We start from the raw sequence: 22,443 nt of genomic DNA on the forward strand, positions 1-22,443 counted from the left end.
CACCAGGGCTACTACTAACTTGTCCTCCACACTTAGGTCATCTGTGTCCCTAGTTCCCATGGCAGTGACCTCAGTGACCTCCTCCACAGACATTCTGTGTCTCACACGTAAGCTTCCCTGGGATGTAAACTTCAAGGGTGTGGCCACTGAGGACTCCAGCTTTGACAGAACATGGCATCAATGATGGCGCCTAACACTGTCTCTGGGGTCACTCACTGCCCAGTACAGGCACAGGCCTGGCACTGACACTGGAGCAGGCGGCCTTCAGCTGGGACTCCCGCCAGGCTCTGCTCTGTGGACACTACCTTCAGTCTCTAGTTCCCACTAGCCTTCTGAGGGGTCATTTCAGGGCTGGCCAGGCCCACTCGCTGTGGTTGCCTCCTCACAGGAAGGGTCTCTGAGGCCAAGCCATAGGCTTCTGGAGGGCGTTCGGCAAAAGCTCTGTGGTTTGCTACCAAGGGCCGCTGCTTGGCCCCAGGTGAGGTTTGTTTGTTTTTATTAATAGTAGGCTGTTTGTCGTCTTTTGGAAGAGGAACTCAAGTTTGTAGTTATTTATAACCGAAAATTACTCCTTGATCCTGTTTTGTTTGCTTTGTGTTTCCCATGAACACTCACAATTTGACACAGAGACTCTGTGTTTTGAGTGGACCCCACCCACGTTTCTGTGGCTGCCTAGAATCCACTGTGTGTTGGGGCTTGCATGGGAGCTCCAGCATCCTGTGGGCGGGAACCGAAGCTCAGGCTCCTGGGCGGAGTCAGGATCAACCTCCACCACTGAGCTTTACCACCTGGTTCTGGCTGGAGCAGTGTGGCCCCTCCCCTTCTCTGCTCCCTTCTGAAGGGCAGCTGAGGCAGAAATGCCTCTTGGCTATCGCACGACTCTTGCAAAATTGCATTTGATGAGTTAAGTGTAAATAAACGAGAACCAGATGGATTTGATTTCGGGTAAAATACACACGGGTCTTAGAGATCCGGGGCCTGAGTTCCGACAGAGCCAGAACACTCCTGAATTGTCAAGAGCTCTGGCTTGGCAGGCACGATGGATAAGCAGGTCATGGTGGACCTATCTACTTACTGCTCTGGATGTCATCTGAAGCCTTCTCCCGGGCCCCCTGCGGGTCAGAAGCTTGCAGCCTCCAGGGCTGGGCCCAAGTCTTGAAACTCAGGGCTGAGAGATGAGGCCTGTGTGTTCAGCTCTCTAGACCAGCAAGCCCACTGTTACATGAAAACCTCCAATCCAACCCAGGAAGGCCAGGCTCTCCTGGAGCTACCTGTATCCAGGCACTGCTCCTCCAGGAGAGCCCTGCCATCTGAGCCCAGCTGCCCATCTAGCCCCTTTCCCCCCCTCCCGAGGGCTCTCTGTGGCTAAGGGCAAGTTTACTGCCCAGCTCGGAGGGACTTTGGGCTACTCCCCTTCAGAAGTGCCTGTGACCCTGTGACCACTGCCTATGGGGTTTGTCTTTCCCCACAGGCCACACCAGATGGGGTACTAGTCAGTGAGTGACTGTTCTGACTTCAAGCTGCTGAGCCACATAAAGGCCTGGGTTTCATTCTCTGTAAGGCAGGGGCCATAATATTGGAAGGGAAGGAAGCATTAAAGAAAGCACAGAACCAAAGCCCCCAGCAGCTGATCAGGCTCACAGGCCTACCAACAAATGTGAGCAAGGCCAAACAAAGGTGCAGTAAGTGTCTTGAATCTCCGGGGGTTGAAGGCATGGTATGCTGGATAGCTAAGTCTCTTCCAGATCAGAAAAGTGACAACAAAGCCACATGAGAAGCCAGCCTGGCCTTCTGGTCTCTGAGCGGAGGAGTTCCTTAAACGGCCTCCCTCTTCACTGAGCTTCAGGCCATTCACCTCCCAGGACCGATCTGGGCCTGGGGGCGGGGGTGGTGGTGGTGGTGGAGACACCAGTTTATGGTTGTGTTTAAAACTGACCAGAACCAGGGGTGAAACCGTGCGTGTGGTCTGTTCGCAGTGTGGGGGACAGCCTTCTGATCTCTCATGTCTACAGTTGCTTTTTAGAATGGAGATGCAGTTTTACACTCTGGTGTGTACGGTGGACAGTTTTAGCGTACTCACTATGTCATGCAAAACCATCACTACTAATTCTAGGTCATGATCTTCCCACCAAACAGTATGGACGTGCCCCTTCACAATGAATCCCAGGGCCCCCAAATCCCAGGTCTCTGTTCATATTTACCTAGTTTAGACCTCTCACATCGATAGAATCATATATTATCAATGTTACAATAACTATACTAAATGTATAAAATATAATAATTATAATAACATATTGGCCTTTGGGTTTGGCTTCTTTTACATGATATCATGTTTTGAAGTTTCCCCCGGTGAGGCATGTATTAGATATGACTGAGTAATATTTCCACGTCTATATGTCTGCCACCATATTGGATTTCCTGGAGCTGGACTGTAAGTGGTTATGAACTACCTGATGTGGGTGCTAAGAACCAAGCTCAGGTCTCTGAAAGAGCAGCAAATGCCTTAGCCACCGAGCCATCTCTCCAGTGCCCCTGTAGCTAACAGTTTTCTGTTGGGCTATATCACTTTACTTTGTTGCCAGCAAAGTGTGAGGCTCCCGGTTCTCTACACCCACACAGTTAGCGCCTGTTTGAAGGGCCACCACTCTTGTGGGTGTGATCTGGTGTCACACATCTCTGACTGCTAACAATCTTAAACAGGTTTTCAGAATGCTCAGTGGCCATTTGCATATTTTCTTTAGAGGACTCTCTATTCAAATCCTGATCTTTTTGTTATAAAAAAAACAAAACCTGGGTTGTACAATCTAATGCAGTATAACTTAGTGACTCACAGTTGTGGGAAGTTGTCTGACAGCTGGGAATTCCCGCTCTGTGCACCCTCCTTAACCAAAGCTGGGATCACTGAGACGTGAAAGTGCCACTTAGAGCCGAGAACAGCTAGGATAAGCTTCATGCTTTCCCTTGTTTTCTTAGGGTTTGACTGCTGTGAGCAGGCACCATGACCAAGGCAGCTCTTCTAAGGACAACATTTAATTGGGGCTAGCTTACAGGTTTAGAGGTTCAATCCATTATCATCAAGGTGGGAGCATGATAGCATTCAGGCAGAACTGAAGAGTTCTACATCTTCATCTGAAAGCTGCTAGTGGAAGAATGATTTCCAGGCAGCAAGGATGAGGGTCTTAAGCCCACACCCACAGTGACACACCTACTACAACAAGGCCACACCTCCTAATAGTGCCACTCCTTGGGACAAACCATTACACTTGTCAACATTCCTCTCTGGCCATGCCCTGCAGCAGCATCTCTGAATGACTGATAATCTGCCCTCAGAGCTAGGCATCTCTTCTACCACCCTCTAAGCTTATACATTGGCTAGTGTGGTGGTGCCTGCCTTTGGATGTCCAGCAGACACACCTGACCTACCAGAGTCCCGGCTGGTCTCCTAACATCACCTCTCACAGAAGAGTGGTGTCAAACCCACAGTTGTGTTAGGCTCCTAGCTTCTGTCTCACCACAGAGCCACCAACTCAGTCACTTGGGCTGTCAATCTCAATACCACCTTCTCATCCCTACTTCTGGTCCCTGTGACAGCTGTACCTGCTGCAAAATCCCCAAGCATAAATGCAAACCCAAGCGCCTTTCACCTCTCCCTGTGGGTTAGCTGTCCAGCCTCCCTTGTTCACACCCACATCCTGTCTTTACCCTTTACCACCCCATCAAGAAGACCATGTTACCTACTTCCTAAAGCCTCCCAAAAGCCCACAAATAGACTTCCCTTTCCCTGGTCACCAAAGGTGATCACTCTGGCTGCATGCCCAACAGCTTGGCTGCTGCTTGCCAACTCCAGTCTGGCCATACCTATGGTGTCTTCGTTTCCTGTCCGGTTTGCTGTGGTGAAATACCTGGCTAACAAGCAACCTAGGGGCCAAAGGGTTTATTTCCTACTCTTGGTTCTCGGTTACAGTGTATCACAGTGGGAACATTGAAGCAACAGAGGCTCGACAGGGCTGTCCACATCTCATTCACACTCGAGAGGACAGAGGATGTCTGTATTGAGACAAGTTCTCAGTTCATCTTCTCTTTTAGGCCAGAGACTGATCCTTCCCACACGTGGGCTGGTCTTCCCACATCAATTAATATAAACAAGAAGCCCCCCATAGACAAGTCCACACACCAACCTGCTCTAGAGGGATGCTCAGAGAGACTCTTCCCGGGCCCTTCTAGACTGTGCCAAGTTGACAGTTATAACCCTCATACATGGTAAGATCAGGTCTCCAGGAATCTCTCAGTACAGCGGGGGTGAGATGGGACTCTGCCTCGGTGGGGTACCAGTCCTGTTCTAGGAAGCTCCCCAGCCAGCAGCATGCTTATAGTCCACATGTGGGTGACAGAGCAGGGACAGGAACAGGACTTTCTTCCTCATGGGCCCCACACAGCACAGACAGCTGTGAATGTGACCCTGGCTGGACATCTGTGGGAGGCACAGAAGAAGTTTTTAAAACTTCTTTTGATGAGGATAAGGATGGAGGGCTGGCGGGGGAGGGAGGGCAACCAAACAGACAGGCATGGAAACAGAACTCTGGGAGGGGAGGGATGCTCAGGGTCTGGCAGGACCTGAGGGAGAGGCCTGCAAGGGCCCAGATGGGAGCCATGACCTCTGTGGTATGCCTGCAAGAAGCCTTACTCTTCCCTCCAGAGAATCTTCGAGCAGAGTAGTCCCAGAGTTGCCCTGACACCCCCACTGACATCAACTGACGCAGGTCCCCCAGCTAGCCCATCCTGTCTGATGTCAGCCCAGAATACTGATTGGTTTTCATGATTACTACTATCTCAATTGGGAATCTCCAGGCCTCCATTCTTCTGGCTGCAGCACTTGGCAGGTCCAACCTCCTTAAGCTTTTGGGCACAGGACAGGGTGGGGAGGGGCGGGCCAGGCCGGGGCAGGGCGGGGCAGAGTGCTGTGGGGCCCAGGGTTGTCTTCTTTTTTGTATGTCTGTGCACATGCATATGTGTGCATAGGTGGGAATACCTACGGGCTCATGTTGTGGATGCCATACATCAATGCTGGGTGGGTTTTTTTTTTTCCTCTGAGACAGGGTTTCTCTGTGTATCCCTGGCTGTCCTGGAACTCCCTCTGTAGACCAGGCTGGCGTTGAACTCAGAGATCCAACTGCCTCAGCCTCCCAAGTGCTGGGATTAAAGGTGTGTGCCACCACTGCCTGGCTAACCTTATTCTTAAGACAGGGTATTTCACTAAATCTGGGGTTTGCCAGCTGGTTTGCCTTGCTGACCAGAACGTCCCAGGGCAGCGGTTCTCAGCCTTCCTAATGCTGCGACCCTTTAATACAGTTCCTCATGTTGTGCACGCACGCCCAGATGGGGCAGGAGGAAGGGGAGGGGCACTACAGCAGCAGGTAGGCTGGATAGCACAGCCTTGGGTGCTGTGACAGGACAAGTTGTGAGTCTGTGGTGCACCCAATGTGTGGTCAGTAGTGAGGTTCTGATGTTCCTGCACCCACACTCCCAGTATGCATCTGCAGATCCTGGCCAGGCAGTGTTTGATGCACCTGTCTCCTCAGGCTTACAGGTGTCTACCCTGAGTCCACTCCCCAACCTTTGTTTGTTTGTTTGTTTGTTTGTTTTTCAAGACAAAGGAACCTCACCTTTCCCCCCTTCTACCCCACACCTGAGGATCCGACAGGCCTTCTGAGCTGGCTGGCAACTATCGAAAACCACTGGGCAGCCCACCTCCAGCACTGAGTACACAGAGGGCGCCATATTGGGAGTCATTTTCCTATGCAGATGCTTACTAAGTAAGTCCAGAACAAGTTGAGGGGCAGGCAGGGGCATGCAGGGAGCCAACATGGGCAGAGAAGGCTTTGCCATATTATGAGCTATATCTCCCAGGTACATTGCTACTCCCACCAGAGGGCTACTGCAGCAGTCGTACTGAGTGTCCACTGGCCACCTGCCTCCCACACCCTAGGCCTTGATTAGATTCCCTCTCTTGGCTACACAGTTATGTATCAGTGTTGAGGAAGGGTCTTATATTGGTGTGGGGAGGCAGCATATAAATATCAGTGCACTGTTTATGACCATATGAAGTTATGTCTATGCACAGACAAGTCTGGGTATGACCTTAGAGCAGGGTGACCAGACCAAGTGTTTTCCAACTTTGTGCCTGATTTGTCTGGAAGTTTCAGTATAATTATCCCACGTGTGGAAGATGGATAAGTAAACACACCAGCAATGCAGCCTAATTCTTGGGGGTGGGGTGGCTGTATGCAGGGTTGGGGTGTGTACTGGCAGCCAGGCACTTGGCGAGGAGGCTAGGGAAGAGTGGGGCTAGAATACCTGGGCCAACAAGGATGAGGGTGGGGTGTGTACTGTGTGTGTGTGTGTGTGTGTGTGTGTGTGTGTGCATATGTGTGAGTGTGTGTGTGTGTGTGTGTGTGTGTATGTGCGTGTGTGGTGAGAGGTGCTTCCAAGCAAGGACAAGGGGAAGCTCAGGGACTGACTTAACTTTTTTTAATTTGCTGAGAGCTTAGGCAAGAAAAGTAAGGTTGGCCATGGCAGGTGGGACCTCTGAGGACTCCTGTTTCCATCTGGGGAGCCTGGCTTCCTCATCATGGAGCCACCATTGTGGTCCAGCCCCTGCATATTCTTCGTGGAAGGACCAATGGCTGGCCCTAAATGCTTCTGCTGGTGTCTCATCCCTGGGCAGCCAGCAGACGGACAAGGGGTGGTGGTGGTGGCAAGATGGCCTGTCAAATCCTGTCCTTGTTGAGGCCAACTTGGGAGGTGGTGAAGGGCCCCAGCCTAAGCAGCCACGCCTACTGCTCACTCCACAGATGGGGAGCGCCAGCGGGCACAGGGTGTCCCTGCCAGCCATCTATTTCCAGTTGCATGTGGTCCGGATGAGGTGAGTAAGAGAGAGGCTTGCTGGGTTGGCTGATGACCATCAGAAACAGCGAGGGCCCTGTCCTGCTGTGTCAGGGCACCGGTAGCTACATCATCTGCTCAGACCCAGCCAGGCCCTGCCTGCATATGTTTGTGTGACCCAAGATGCTGCCCAGGGCTCATTGGATCCAGGATAAGCAAGAATGTTGTCATAGGTCCGGGCTGGAGACGGGGGTGGGCGCACTCATGTCTTACCAATGCCCCTTTTAGTGCACAACTCAGCCTTGGGTCTGAGCCTGGGATTTGGACGCAGGATATTTTTAAAGAGTCTTCACAAGACACTTATTATTGTTTATTCCCTCGGGGTTCCGACTGAGCTCTTGGCACCCAGACTGCAAACGGAACCCGGGGAAGGCAAGTGTCCGGCTTGCCTGCTGCTCTCTGTCCATGGTCTGTGTTTACTTTGCTGTTTATGGTCTCTTCTGTTACGGAGTCTCTGCTCTGGGACAGAGCAGGGATTCTTCCCCAAGCCACCAAAGAAAGATCTAACCAAAGGTGGGGTTGGCATGGGTGTAGAGTCACGACAGACTTCAGCCCAAGGCATGATGAAGTTTCAATTGACTGCTGACTGAACGAAAGGGAAGGAGCAGGAGGCCTATGCTCTTCACAGATACTGTGTTTCTCCACACAGACCTCACTTGACTTCCACTGGTCATGCCCATGCCCCCCACAGGCCACACCCACTAACTACTTCCCCACACACCACATCCACACAGACCACTCCCCTGCCCACACCCACATAGACCACACCCTAACACAAGACAGCTATTCCCATACTGACCACACCCCCAAAGACACGCCTCCACGGACCACTCAGATATACCTAGACCACATCTCTATACAGACTATGTTCACCACACAAACCACTCCCACCCACAGACCACCCCTCTATAAATCGTTCTCCGTAAGCTATGCTTCCACACACATCAACATTCCCAGAGTCCCCTCCTAGAACCACCACCATGCACTCTTCCCAGATAAAACTGAGAGCACAGAACTGCCCTCTAACTCCCACCCTGGCTAGGCAGGAAGCCCAGGGCACCTGATTTCCCCATGCACATTCTCCAGGCATCTAGAGCAGAGAGTGGAAGGACCTAGGAACAGAGGCACCATGTGGATAGATTCTGAGCCAACATGGGCCTCTAGCTGGTAAGATGCCTTCCCAAAGAACCTGCCCAGCTCAATGTGTGCTGGGGAGCTCAGGTCCGATGGCAGGTCTGCAAGCTCACAACTGCGAGGTTGGCATGCTCACTGCTGAGAGGGTGCCTTCTTTGTGATGCCACCCCCATCCCCCTGTTATTTCCATCTTACATGAGAACCTGCGCAGGCCCTGGATGAATAGCCAAGACAGTTTGGAGCACAGCTTTCTAGGGAAGTAGGATGATCCACTCCCAGACTCTCAAAGCTGCCTTAAGCGATGCTATAGAAATTGTATAGTCGAGAAATCGTATAGTCGGGGTTGGAGAGATGGCTCAGAGGCTAAGAGCACTGACTGCTCTTCCAGAGGTCCTGAGTCCCATTCCCAGCACCCACATGGTGGCTCACAGCCATCTACAATGGGATCTGATGCCCTCTTCAGGGTGTCTGAAAACAGCTACAGTGTACTCATATACATAAGATAAATAAATACATCTTTAAAAACAAAACAGACAAACAAAAAAAGAAATCATATAGTCAGGGAAGCATTTTCTGGGAGTTGCCCCTTGGTCAGAGCCTGGGAGACAAGTGTGTATGTGTAGGTGAGCCGAATTAGGCTTAACTGGGAGGCTGCAGCGGGCCATTCCGGTAGCAGGGACCACAGGGACCAGGCCTGGCAAGCAGGAAGGAAGTTGGTTAGGAGAGTCAAACTCACTCCCAGAAGCTGTCTCCCTGGGATGAGGAGGACATAGGCAGAAGCGTGGCTCCTGTCCCTAAGGCTAACTCACTGCATCTAGAAGGAGAAGCAGCTCAGCGAGGAGGTCCCACGCTGTTCCTGGGGCTCCAGGGACCTTGTGGGGGTAGGGGTGGGCTCCATGGTACTCCATGCCCCCCGCCCCCACATCTGGCCTCCCATTTCAGCTGGAGCAACATGATCCCCGCATGATCTCTGAAGAGAAGGAATTCTGCTACTGTCCACACAACCCCGTGAAAGCTGAAAACCAGTGGCCGAATCCCATCCACTTAATCTCATATACAACGTGGAAGCTGAGGCTTGGAGACAGTGTCCCAGCATCCTCCAGGAAGGCAGCCTCTGCCAGCGCCTGCCTCTTAGCTCACTGTCCTTTTACTCCAGTGCTGGCCTGGGCTCTTTTTTTTTAAAAAAAAAAAGAGCTCACCCCACTTTCTGGCTGGCCCTGGAGAAGGGGTGGGGAGCCCCCCAGCTTGGAAACATTCCACCTCCCCACCTGCTTCCCATTTATTCAGCGACGGGGCCATCCAGCACACGTTTCTCTTTCTCAGGCCAAGGAATTTCTATCAAATTAACAGATGCAGACCTGCAGTGCGAGCACATGCCTGTAATCCCCGCACTCTAGAGGTGGAATCAGGAGGCTCAGGAGTTCAAGGCTGGTCCCCATACAGAGTAAGTTCAAGTCCAGGCTGGGCTACAGGAGATCCCGTCTCAGCAGAACAGAAAGCCAAATGAACAGTTGTAAAACTCGAAGAGGAGCAGCACGCCTGTCTTGAACTCGGACAGGATACTGCAGCTGGGTTTCTGTTCACCTCAGTGCTGGCCACCTCAGCGCTGGCCAAGATGAGACAGGAGGTGGGAGAAGGGTACAGGGAGCAGGGAGAAGTCTCAGAAACACTTTGCCTTTGCCTCAGAAACACTGCCGCTTGTGCAGAGGAGACAGGGCTGGCCCGGGCTGTCTAGTTTTACATCAAGATGGTCAACCTTTTTCCCCTGGCAAGAGACATTTTTGAGCTGCCGGAGTCTGAAAACAAATAAAGGGTAACTGGAACCTTCCCTGGGGTTCGGATGAGCAGCACTGGCTCCAGCTGTCTTCCCAGAGCTGCCCAGCACAGGGAGCTGTGGCAATCATTCAATGACTCCCTCCCCTCACACAACTGGGTTTGGAGCCCTCTCCCCAGGGCTCTTCTCCACATCCTCTCCCACCTGAGGCTGCAGCATCTAAAGTCACCTGCGCACTCTCCCTCATCTGGACACGGCAGAGAATGGCTCTCTCCCATCTCAGAACTTGGCCAGAACAAGACCGAGAAGTAAGAGGATGTGACCAGGTTACAGAATGAGAAGCCCTGATGTCGTGTGACCCCCTACCTCCCCTTGAGAGGGCGGAGGGCCGTCTGACCTGCATCAGTTTATCTGGCAGGAGCACCTTGTTGGATGTGGGGCTCAGGTGTCTGTTATAGGCCTCACACACAGTCCACAGCCCAGGCTTGTCCGCTGCTCCTCCACCAGCTCAAGCTGCACTAGTGTTCTTTAAAAAGTTCTCTGGCTTTGCATCGTAGGGCAGTGGTAAGTAGAACATTGACATCCATGGAGCCTTTGATAGGTGTGTGTGTGTGGGGGGGTATCACACTGAGTGCTTTACGAAGCTCATCTCCTTTGCTCTCAGAAATAAACATGCTCACTGATCCCACCTCACAGTAGAGGTCCAGAGAAGCTAGGTTACTTGATCACAGTCATACAGTGAGGGACTCAGACAGGATGTCCAAAGCCAGGCAGGCTGAGTGTCAGTGATTACTAAGGACAGGCCATCCATACCAGATTCTCATTCAAGGGGGCTGCACAGTGCAGGTACACACAAGATCTTTATGAGATAGACCGTTACTGATGTCTCTGGTATTCAAAGCCATCTTGAAGCTGATGCCTCACACTCCTCCCGGGTCAGACTCCAAAGACCTCTGACCTTGTATGCCGTTTCTATGTGGAAGACCGGTTCTTATCTCCAACAGAATTCAACCAAGCTTGAGTCCTGCATCCCATTCTACCCCAAACTTCCATCTGTCCCCTCCCTGTCCAAGGCGTCTTCGCCCAAGTCACAAGGCAGAGCCACACGAACACTGACAGTTGGCTTTGGTCCTTGTTCTTGCTGGCCTCTTAAGTTGACTCCATCAGGACTTCCTGTTGCCTGTTGCAAAATGTATTTTGGGTTTGGCCACCACCTCCACCGCTGTCAACCTACACAGAGTCACCAGCATCCAGCCCGGATGTTATGGGGGCCTCCCTTCTGAAGCACTCTGCCCCCATCCCTATAATAGTCTACTTGGAAACAGGAAGGGTTTTATTAAAATGTCAATCAAAACATGCTAGTCTCTGGCCAAAATGTCCCCCAGCTTCTCAGTTACTTGGAATAAAATCTATCCTGTGGTGGTTTGAATAGGAATTCCCCCTCTCCCCTCAAACTTGGCTCATAAGGAATGGCACTATTAGGAGCTGTGGCCTCGTTGGAGTGGGTGTGGTCTTGTTAGAGTAGGTGTGGCTTGTTGAAGTAGATGTGGCCTTGTTGGAGTGGGTGTGGCCTTGGAGTGGGTGTGGTTTTGTTGCAGGAAGTGTGTCACTGTGGAGCGGTCTTTGAGGTCTCCTATGCTCAATCTCTGCCCAGTGTGGCTCACAGTCTCTCCCTGCTGCTGCCTGCAGATCAAGATGTAGTACTCTCTGCTCCTTCTTCAGCACTGTCTCTGTATGCCACCAAACTTCTTGCCATGACCATAATGAACTAAATCTTTGAACTGTAAGCCATCTCCAATGAAATATTTCCCTTTATAAGAGTTGCCATTGTCGGGCGTGATGGTGCACGCCTTTAATCCCAGCACTTGGGAGGCAGAGGCAGGCAGATTTCCGAGTTCAAGGCCAGTCTGGTCTACAGAGTGAGTTCCAGGACAGCCAAGGCTACACAGAGAAACTCTGTCTCAAAAAACTAAAAAAAAGTTGCCATTGTGATGGTGTCTCTACACATCAATAAAACCCAAACTAGGATACACCCCTTTTAGCAATCTGTGCCTGTCTCCTGGACCCATCTTCTTCCTTCTTTTCACTATCATTCTCTAAACACAGTGCACCAAGCTTGTCTCCCTTCTGTTAGAGGTCCCTAGACCTCTACCAGGTACTTCCTCCTCCTCTTCAATGTCCTCTTTCATGTCTGCTCCCCTTAAATCAGAGGAAGCCATTAAAACCACCTTCACCATGAGTCTAGAGGGGAGTTCCCACATTTGACCTCGCTCTGCAGGGACGGAGCCGCCCTGCAGAGGAGGCTCACCCTGGCCTGAACGAATGCCCAGTCAGAAAGGCTGCCTGTGTACATTCTGGCCACCATCCAGCAACCACCACGGGCTACGAGCCAGGAAGCTTCCGGATGGTTCCAGCTCCTGGCCTCAGGTCCGTCATCTCCATTTTCACATCTTCCACTTGAGTCTCCAGACACCTTGGAGCAGAGACTGGATTTTCCTGACTTTCCTGGTTCTTGACCCATGGAACCTACAGGCAGAGAACGATGGTATTTCCTGCCACTTGATGTGGTGTCATTTTCATGCAGCAATATGATCAAAACCCATTGGTCTGGCAGGTCACCCCCCCCTCCACCCCCTGGCTAGCTGATGGTGCCCCCCACCTTGGGCACTTTCTGTGTTTATCATTATTGTTTTGGGTGGATTTGATCCGACTGAGCTACTTTGCTGAGCTGTATGTTCACATGCTGTCGTCTGTGTTCCTGCTATGTGAATCCAGAAGGGTGAGCCCATTACTAATTTCCCTTATTGCTTGTATTGCCAGTGGGTACACAGTAGGAATGCAGAACAACTTTGGTGCCTACACAAATGCTTGAACACTGGGCAGCAAGTTAAACATTTCCACTGCCATGGATACATGTGTTGACCTGGGGCCCTGGAGGGCTTCCACTTAATTCTTCTCTACCCCTGGCACCTGCATGCACAGCATAGAGATCAGCTGAGCAAGGGCTGTGTCCAGGTGGCAAATCCTTGTGTTCAGTCATTTTACAACTCTCTACAGGCAGCTTGTCAGGAACAGAGACATATGAGAGGTCTGGAGGCACAGTCAGGGAGCGAGGGTGCAGCATGAGAGGAGGTGTAGGCAGGGGCCTGTGCTGAGTTCCTTGTGAGCTGGGTGCCCTGGGGAAGCATCAGGGCTTTGGATAAACTGGGCTATATACTGCCACATGGGGTAGGAGATGCATGAGCAAGGGATTGATCACTTCCCTCAGCTCGGGGAGGAAGTGCTCTCTTGACCTTTGGCACCACTATCTGCCTGACCTGGCAGGTTTCTGGGACTACAGAACAGACTCGGTGGCCCCAGGACTGGGTGCATGCTTGACACAGAACTTCAGGAAAGCCTCTCTAACCCTGGTCTCCTTTCTGGGGCTGGAGCTTTTCCTAGGTGCCGTGGGGCAGGGGCAGGAGATATCAGCAGGCACAGGCTCAAGTCTTGAAGTGACAAATGCTGAGTCTGGTCCTAGCTGAGCTTCTTACTGGCGTTTGTGGTCATTTCCCTGAGTCAAGGTTTCCTCATTTGTAAGGGTTGGTACTCGTGGCTTCTCCCGTCTCGGTCCTAGATTCTAGGATGAGACTGCTAATGTCTACCTGTGGATAGTGTGGGGGAGAAGAGAAAGAACACAAACCTAAAACAGGACAGCCTCACAGTACAGAAACGCACCCCTTATCTTGCCTAGGTAGAACTGCCTCTGAGTACAGGATGAGGCACACAGTAGGTGCTCAATATGTGTCCGCTGATACACAGCCATCTGGTTAATCAATCAGCTTGTCTGCCGGATGCGACTACAAATAACTTCTCTTCGACGGGGATCAAAGTGCTGGGGGCCAGTCCAAAATTCCAGCTGTGAGCAACTTGAGAAACACATTTTTCAGTGAGTCAAGTAAAGATGAAGGATGAAGACATCTGGCTAAGTGAACTGATGGCTTTCAGAGAAAGAGAGCCTTGCTTTGTGGAGGTGGGAAAAAATGACCCGCTGCTGGTTCTAATTTAAGATGAAAAAAAAAATCTTATTCTATTAGCCTAAATATTGCTCAGCTGGCCGATCGCACCGAGTTTGAAATAATATTTTTGAAACTGAACTGCTATTTCAAGTAATTACATGGCTAAAGGCAGCCATTCCGGGCTGAGTGAGATCCCATCCCGGTTTCTAGTCCCTCTGGTGTCATTTTCTGTTATATTTGAGAAATTCCTCAATAAAGATGTCAAATAGAGAGAGGGCTTCACTCTCCAGAGCACAGACTTGGCTCCCCTCCAGGACCTTGGTCACAGACAAGCCATCTCCACAGAAAACAGGCTCGCCTGCTCCAAAGAACAGAACCTGGGAACGCTCAAGACAGGAAAGTGACCCTTCGGCCCTCAGCCTCCCTTCTGGCTGACTCCTGGTGCTTTTCAGCTCCCTCCATTGCTCTTTAAGATGGTCAGGCCTTTGCCCCTGCCGCCTGCCCAAGGAACTCAACAGATTCCACAACTGGAACAAGGCTCTCTAGCCAGACTCCTGCAGTCAAAACAACATCCAGGCACAACTCTTCCCGGAGTGGAGTAGGCTGTGGCTTGGTGTCTGAGCAGAGGTGTCGGATCCACACGCAACAGTGTGGACAGGGGACCCTCTAGCAACCCAGCTGACCCTGCAAGCCTTGGGAGTAAAACTCTGTGCCGGAAGCTTTGGTAGACAGCAGGAAGTTCTATGAGCGAGTAATGGAGTGTGTGAGGACTTCACACTCTCACCAGGGGGGGACACCTGGAGACAACCCCCTCCAGTGCCACACTGAGGTGTGGGCAAGGGGTGCCCCACCTTGGACATCACAGTTTTAGGGCTTCTGTTCTGTCTCCTTTGTAGATGCCAGCCTCCTTCTGGAAGACTGAGTCCACGAGGGGCACACGATTACTTAGAACATGTTCCCTCCCTCACCCCATTCCAGACCATCCCCTGTGTGACTGAAACACTAACATGTCCTGTCTAAACGGCTCTGACATTTGGATTCTCAGAGGGACATATGACACTTATGTCTGAGTCACAGCAGTAGGGCAGCTGCTTTGGGGCACAGGCCGGTACCCCCCAGCAGGTTAGGGGCCCTCATGCTCAGAGTAGTGTCGGACACAGGAGGGGCAGAAAGGGGGAGGAGAGGAACAGACTCTGCCATGCTTGCAAAAGTGCAAGGAGTCCTAGAATTCAGAAGTCATATCCGGCCTACAGGTCACTAAGAGGGCACTTGTGTCAAGAGCTGGAGAGCTTCGCCATCACGGAGGGATTATAGTTATATTGGAAGCAGGCCTTCCTTTGGATCCTGTCTTGCAAATATCAAGGGGGCAGGGCAACGGTCACCAAGCAACAGTGAAAAGAAAATGGAAAATGTCTTTTTTTTTTTTTTTTTTTTTTTTTTTTTTTGAGACAGCATTGCTCAGAGCACAGGCTGGCCTTATGAACACCTGACCTTCTTGCCTTCGCCTCTCAGGTGCTAGGATCACGCATGCCTCTCAGGCGCTATGATCACGTATGCACCAAGATTCCTCACTACAAATACTGATGCTTATGTGCTATCCCCTGATTTGAATTGCTGACAGTTCCCTCTGTGATGGCGACACCACGAGACTCCATCGGGGAGAAATCACATGCGCCCCATGGGTTGGAGGTGGGCTCCCAGCTTGAAAACTTGGCCAGGACATGATGGTGACATCCAGCCCCAGGTCTCCTCCAGATTTAGTCATTCTACCACTCCTGTGAGGCTGGTATTAGAGAGCATTGCATAGCTGTGACAACTAAGGCAGGAAGGGCCCAAGGAGTTGGGTCCAGGCTCTAAGATTCCCAGAGAGTGGGGGCATCAGAGTCTGCGTTGGACTCTTCCATGGCCCAACCCTGCTCATTCCTTAATTATAGTTTAGCTCATTTCTCACTGACATCGGCGTCTTCCCTGCCCGTGGAATGTGCATGTGTGCGTGTGCGTGCGTGTGTGTACATGGTGCATGTGCCTGAGAAGGCCGAAAGCCAACCTGTGGTGCCATTTCTCAGGCACTAGCCTGGAACTCCCCAAGTATTCGCTGGGTAGCCAGAGATCCCAGGGATCTTCTCATCTTTGCCTCCCAGGATGACAAGCGAGCACTGCTCTGTCGAGATTTGAAGTGTAAGGACTGGGGATCAAACTCAGGTTCCTGTGCTTACAAAGCAAGCACTTTACCAACTGAGCTGTCTCCCCAACTCCCAGGCATCTATTCTTAATGCGCTTCAAGGATGTAAGGCAGCGGCTCTAAAAGTTCAGCCAAGCAGCCCCGGGGGTCACACGGTTGGTCTGGAGCTGGCTGCAACCAAGGCCCTGATTCCTCCGAGTTGAAGTTTTCTCTTGAGAAGGAAAAAGACCAAACAAAAGAAGCCTGTAGAAAAGATCTGCCCTCAGCTGCCACAGGATCCGTGCTCGGAGTGGGAGGGGGCAGAGGGCGCTTGCCTAGGTCTTTCATATCCAGCAGTGTAAAAAGAATCCGGAGGGAAAACAGTGTGGTTAAAACAAAGACCCGTACAGGCGTCACCGTCAGGCTGGAGGCTGGTGGGATGGGGGTGGGGGTGGGGGGTGCCTGCCCTAGCAGGGGTAAGGGTAGCCCTTCACAGAAAAGAACAGAGAGCCCCAGCCAGGGAGTCTGGGGAGCACAGACCGTGAGCCCTGGCCCTGGGAGTTGTTGTTATAATACATCTCCACGGGTGGCTGAGCATCTGACCCATGCGGTGACATTTTTGGTGTCAGATGCTCTGCTGCCTACATCTGTCATTTCACAGAACCCTCACCCAAGCCCTATGAGGCAGGGATGACACATTTCCCATTGTAGGTAGGAAACTGAGGCACAGAGAAGCGAAGATACTGAACAAAGACTTAACAGCTCAGAACTGGAGAGCCAGGATTTTAGTGTCAAACCAACAGCATCCAGGTCTGTCCCCTGGGACCAAGTGATGCTGCTTGCTCCTAGCAGGGTGCCCCCACCTCCCACCCTGGGGACAGTGGTGAGTTGTGCCTCTGCTAACAATTCTTTTTACTGAACCATATTTTCCGCAGCAGACAACTGGGGAGGCAGCGTGGGAAGCAGCACACACACCAGGTGAAGGATAAATGACATTTCACCTGGAGGCGGCACCGTCAAAGCTGTGTGGTCTCTGGTCAGAGGCCCTGCTTGGCTCTGCAGTCCCTGAGCCCAGCCTCAAGGAGCTGCCTGCAGCCCTACTCACAATGTGCCCAGACCTACCAATGTCTTCCCCCTCCGAGAGAGAGAGAGAGAGAGAGAGAGAGAGAGAGAGAGAGAGAGAGAGAGAGAGAGAGAGAGCGCCGGCTGAGAGCTTCCTCTTTGAAGCCCTGGCAATCCCACTTCCACCCCCCAGCCTCACCCCAGCCAGGGGTAGCTTTTCACAGGCCCTTCTGGTCTTTACTAACTCTTGCCCAGACCTCTGTTTTGGCACTTCTTTGGGGTGTAATTACATGTTCACAGATCTGTTTCCCATAATGAGCTCATCTGAGCCCCAACACGCATTAAACAAAACCAGACAGGAGCTCTCAGCCTGACACGCCACTAGGAAGGAGAGGCCCAAGCGGTCGGGGTATTGAACCCTTCCACCTAGTACTGACAAGCCAGCTGGCACCTTGAGGGGCTGCTTGGCCCTTTTAGAAATTCCTGCCTGCAAGGCTAGCAAATCCCAGTGATCTTTCAGGCCCTCAGCTCTGTTTGCGGCAGGGATTCTAAAGGACCACGTAGGGAAACAGAGAAGAAAACTTTTTCTACCCAGACTCACTCTGGATACTCATGGCAAATGCAGAGAGATGGCTGAGCTACATGAGTAAAAATAACGCTGGCTGGTTGACCATTAAGTCTGTACTCATTTCAGGCCCTTTGGCTTTAGACCGTCATTTCACTCAGCCTGGCGACATAGTGGCACACTGGCCCTGTGAAGACATATCTCTCAGAGACTAGCAGCTGTGATAGCTTTCTCCCATGGACAGGGGACAGAGACCCCCCCCCCCCACACACACACACACAGGTCTATGACCTGTTCACAGCCATGCACCTGTCAATCACACATCCAGCCCTCCTAATCTAAGGGCTATGCTCCTGCGGCTCCTGGCAGAAGATGGTTGGGGATAGGTGGGTCTGTTCTGAGAGCCACATGTGGTTTACTAGTTGTTGTCCCTTGGGTTACAGACTGTGAACCACCTCCATGTCCCCTCCTCAAAAGATTCTGAGGCCTTGGCTCCAGAACTGTGAGTGTGGCCTCCAGAGGAAAAATGGCCTACATGGTTGCATCAGTTACATTTGGCTGTCTTCTGTGCCAGCTACTTTTCTGATTTCTATGATCTAAAGCAGTTTAGGAGAGGACATTGTCAGGAGGTCACAGCGGCAGGGGTTTGAGGAAGCAGCCGGTCACATTTTGTCCACAGCCAGGACACAGAGACAAAAGCCTCTGCTCAGCTCCCTTCCTTCTTTGTGTGCAGTCTGGGACCCCAGCCCATGGAATGGTGACCCCTAAATTTACTATGGCCCCTCAATGAACCTCATCTAGAATATCGCTCACGGGGGTTCCTACGGTGAATCTGAACCCAGCCAAGATGGCAACTTTAACCAGCTTGTCAGATGATCATCGGGATGGGGAGAGGCAGCTGTGGCTAGCCTTCATCCAGTATAACTGATATTCTTATGAAGTAGGGAACCTGGACCCTGAGAATGCCTGTGGTGCTAAGACAATGTGAAGACATGAGGAAATGCTGTCTACAAGCCTAAGAATTCTTGAGTGACCAGAGGCTGGGGGGAAGGCCTTGGGGAGGACTTTACCCACATTCCTCTGACAGAAACAACCCTGCTTCCATTTGGGGTTTTTAACATTTCCAGGTGTGTGAGAGTTGACCTCTCTTGTGTAAGCCATCCGGCTCATCCCTTTGTCATGGTAACCCCAAGAAGCTCTTTCAGGCTGTTAGCACCGTTTTTGACTGGTGGAGTGACCGGGTTGAAAAAGAGGCCACACGAAAATGCCTGATGTGTGCCTGATGCAAAAGGGACCAGATCATGCTGACATCTGATCACAGGACAGCAAAACACACAGAGGCAGACAGAGGACCACGGGAGGCAGTCCACACAGAGGACCTCGGGAGACGGTCCACACAGAGGACCACGGGAGGCGGTCCACACAGAGGACCACGGGAGGCGGTCCACACAGAGGACCACGGGAGGCGGTCCACACAGAGGACCACGGGAGGCGGTCCACACAGAGGACCACGGGAGGCGGTCCACACAGAGGACCACGGGAGGCGGTCCACACAGAGGACCACGGGAGGCGGTCCACACAGAGGACCACGGGAGGCTTGCCAGCAGTACTTGCCATTTTTCCTCACTGTTTTCTACATTTTCTCAACTTTATTCACCCGAAATAATTACGTACATAAATTTTGTATAATTGGCTCAAAGTAGATTTGAACTGTGGACAGTGGGAGGTATGTAGGAATATGGTCTGTATTCCCTCAAAAAGACTCCAAACAATATTACCTTAAAATGTAACTATATTTGGAGACAGATTCAGAGAGGTAAAAACTGGAGCTATTGGGGTGGACTTACTCCAATATGACAAATGTCCTTAATTTTTAAAAGTAATTAACTTGTTTGCGTGTGCCTGTATATGTGTGTACATGTATGTGTCTGCATGTGTACATATATATGTGTGTGTGCATATGTATATTTCTATATGCGTGTGCACATGTGTGTATGTGTGCCACAGCACACATGTAGTAATCGGAGAGCAACTTGCAGGAGCTGGCTTTCTCCTTCAACCACGTGACTCCTAAGGACTGAATTTTGGTCATTAGGCTTGGTGGCTGGTGGCTTTCTGAACTGTAGTGGTTAGAATAAGAAATGTCCCCAGAGCTGGGTTGGTGGTGGCGTACACCTTTAATCCCAGCACCCAGGAGGCAAAAGCAGGCATATCTCTGAGTTCAAGGCCAGCCTGGTCTACAGAGTGAGTTCCAGTACAGCCAGGGCTACACAGAGAAACCCTGTCTTGGAAAAAAGAAAAGAAAAAAGCAAAAAGAAAAGAAACGTCCCTATAGGCTCATGTATTTGAACACCTGGCCTCCAGTTGGTGGCACTCTTTGGGGAGGTTACAGAGGTGGAGCCTTGCTGCAGAAAGCGTGCCACCAGCAGCAGACTTAGAGAGCTTCTAACCTGGCCCCACTTCTGGTTTCTTCTGTCTGCTTTGTGTTTGCAATTGAAGCTGCGACCGCTGACAAGCTTCCTGCTCCTGCCTCCATGTTTCCATGGCCGCTGCTTGCTGCCATGCTTCCTCACTAGGATGTGCTTTTATTCCTCGGGGGGCCAAAATAAACTCTTGAGTAAGTCGTCTTAGTCATGGTGCTTTATTACAGCAACGGAAAAGTAACTAATGCCCCGAACTGAGACACATCTCTGGTCCAGGTGTCCTTAAAAGAAGAAGCAATTAGGACTCTGAAAGATATTACCAGATGCATGCACGCACAGCGTGTGTGGGCTGACAAGCACCAGAAGGCAGCCATTTGTGCCTGATCTCCAGAACAACGAGGAAGAATACCTCTGCCATCGAAGCTACATGGTTTGCGGCATTTTGTTATGGCGACTTGACAAACTACCACAGGGAGCCAGAGGAAGGTGTATCTTTGCACAGTCCCCCAAGTCTGCATGGTAGAACTGAGAAATACGAAGGCTGTGCCCAGAGGGGAAGGCTCAGCCTCACCACTCACCCAGGCAGTTGTGTCCATCATGGGCCAGCATGAAGCCATCAAAGCAGGTGCACCTGTAGTTCCCAGGGATGTTGATGCAGTCATGGACACAGCCCCCATTGTAGTAGTCATTCTCACACTCGTCGATGTCTGCAAGCACGGAGACATGAGAAGCATCAGAATAAGAGCCTGGGTTCCTTCTCTCACTACCAAGAGCCACTATGATAGGACTTATTAGGGAATTTGACAGCTTTAATTGTCAACTTGACACGACCTGGAGTTACCTGGGAAGAGAATCTCAAGGAGGGATTGTCTCCATTGGGTTCACTTGTGGGTGTGTCTGTGGGGCGTTGCCTTAAGGAATTGATATGGGAAGACACAGCCCACTGTGGGTGGCACCATTCCCTAGGCAGGAGGTTCTGAGCTGGCCAAGAGTGGAGAAATCAAGCAGAGCCCAAACAAGCAAGCAAGCATCATGCACTCATTTTCTCTGCCCCAATCTGTGGGTGGATTGACTAGCTGCTTGAAGTTCCTGTCTTGCTTTCCCCACCATGGTGGACTGTATCCTGGAGTTGTAATCAAGAGTGACACCGCTTTTTACCATAAGTTGGTTTTTGTCACAGCATTCTTTTTTAAACCATGACATCAGAAATGAAATTAGAACAGGGGATAACTCAACAGCTAGTCAATAAAATACACTTGGGAGGACTGAAGAATTATTTGGAAACACCCTTGGCTCAGCAGCAAGGCTAACAACCAGTTTTCAGAAGAGTCACATTGTGTTGGTTTATGTGCGTGTTGGGGGTGGGGCTTCCAGTTCCTGCCACAGTGAAGCAGGTAAGAGTCAAGCCTGGCTCTGGCTCTTTCTAAAGACTGTCAACACTACCAACATATGGGGAGCTTTTATATCCATGAAAACTAACTCGTTTGAAGCAGGGAGACCAAGTAAAATAAACTCTGTACATCACCGGGAAGTGTCATCTCTGGAATGAAAGAATGTCCACTACCCCCTTACCCCAGTAACTGCTTTCCCTATGGCCCGAGGCCTGGCCTTCAGCTGCTCCAGCTTCCTTGTTATAACAAAGACTTCTGTCTCATAAACAATGGTCAATAGCTTTTGTAAAGGTCATTCTTTTTGCTGTTTTAAGTCCTTTTTCAACATTTCCCAGCAGGGGTCAAAGGGCTATAAGTTCTGGGGTTCCAGAAAGAAGAATAAGAACATGTCTAGTTAACATTCAATGAGCTGCTTCTAAGCCCAGGCAGTTGGCTGGACTGTATGCTGTTAGCTCTAAAGTCCTTACAGGGATGGCTGGATTGTATGCTGTTATCTCTAAAGTCCTTACAGGGACTGTGCTGACTAGACTCAGGTCAACTTGACACAAGCTGAAGTCATCTGAGAGGAGGGAACCTCCAATAAGAAAACGCCTCCATAAGACTGGACTGTATGCAAGCCTATAAAACATTGATTCAATCACTAAGGCCACTGTGGGTGAGACCCATCCTTAGGCTGGTAGTTCTGGGTTCTATAAGAAAGCAGGCTGAGCAAGCCATGAGGAGAAAGCCAGTAGGCAGCATCTCTCCGTGGCCTCTGCATCAGCTCCTGCCTCCGGGTTCCCATTCTGTTTGAGATCCTGTCCTGACTTCCTTCAGTGATGGACTATGATGTAGAAGCATTTGTTCCCCAACTTGCTATGGGTACAGAAGGTGTTTCATCGTAGCCATGGCAACCCTAACTGAGACAGGGACCTCAGCCCCGGTCCACTGGCTCAGGGCACTGAAGGAAGGCACAGGGAAGATAAAACTTTGCCGAAGGCCACACACCTAGAA

At 51.1% G+C, this 22,443-nt stretch overlaps 1 protein-coding gene across 3 annotated transcripts in view; it reads right to left on the reverse strand.

Moving 5' to 3' along the window:
• Scube1 (signal peptide, CUB domain and EGF like domain containing 1) overlaps nucleotides 1–22,443 on the reverse strand; it is a 127,162-nt gene that overhangs the window by 85,467 nt on the left and 19,252 nt on the right. For all 3 annotated transcript variants that reach the window (XM_031351199.1, XM_031351191.1, XM_031351183.1), the window contains exon 3: nucleotides 20,638–20,766. In XM_031351199.1, coding sequence (XP_031207059.1) covers nucleotides 20,638–20,766 — 129 coding nt within the window. The remainder of the gene's footprint in view (nucleotides 1–20,637; nucleotides 20,767–22,443) is intronic.

Source organism: Mastomys coucha, unplaced genomic scaffold, assembly GCF_008632895.1.
Source record: "Mastomys coucha isolate ucsf_1 unplaced genomic scaffold, UCSF_Mcou_1 pScaffold11, whole genome shotgun sequence".
Classification (NCBI taxonomy): Eukaryota; Metazoa; Chordata; class Mammalia; order Rodentia; family Muridae; genus Mastomys; species Mastomys coucha.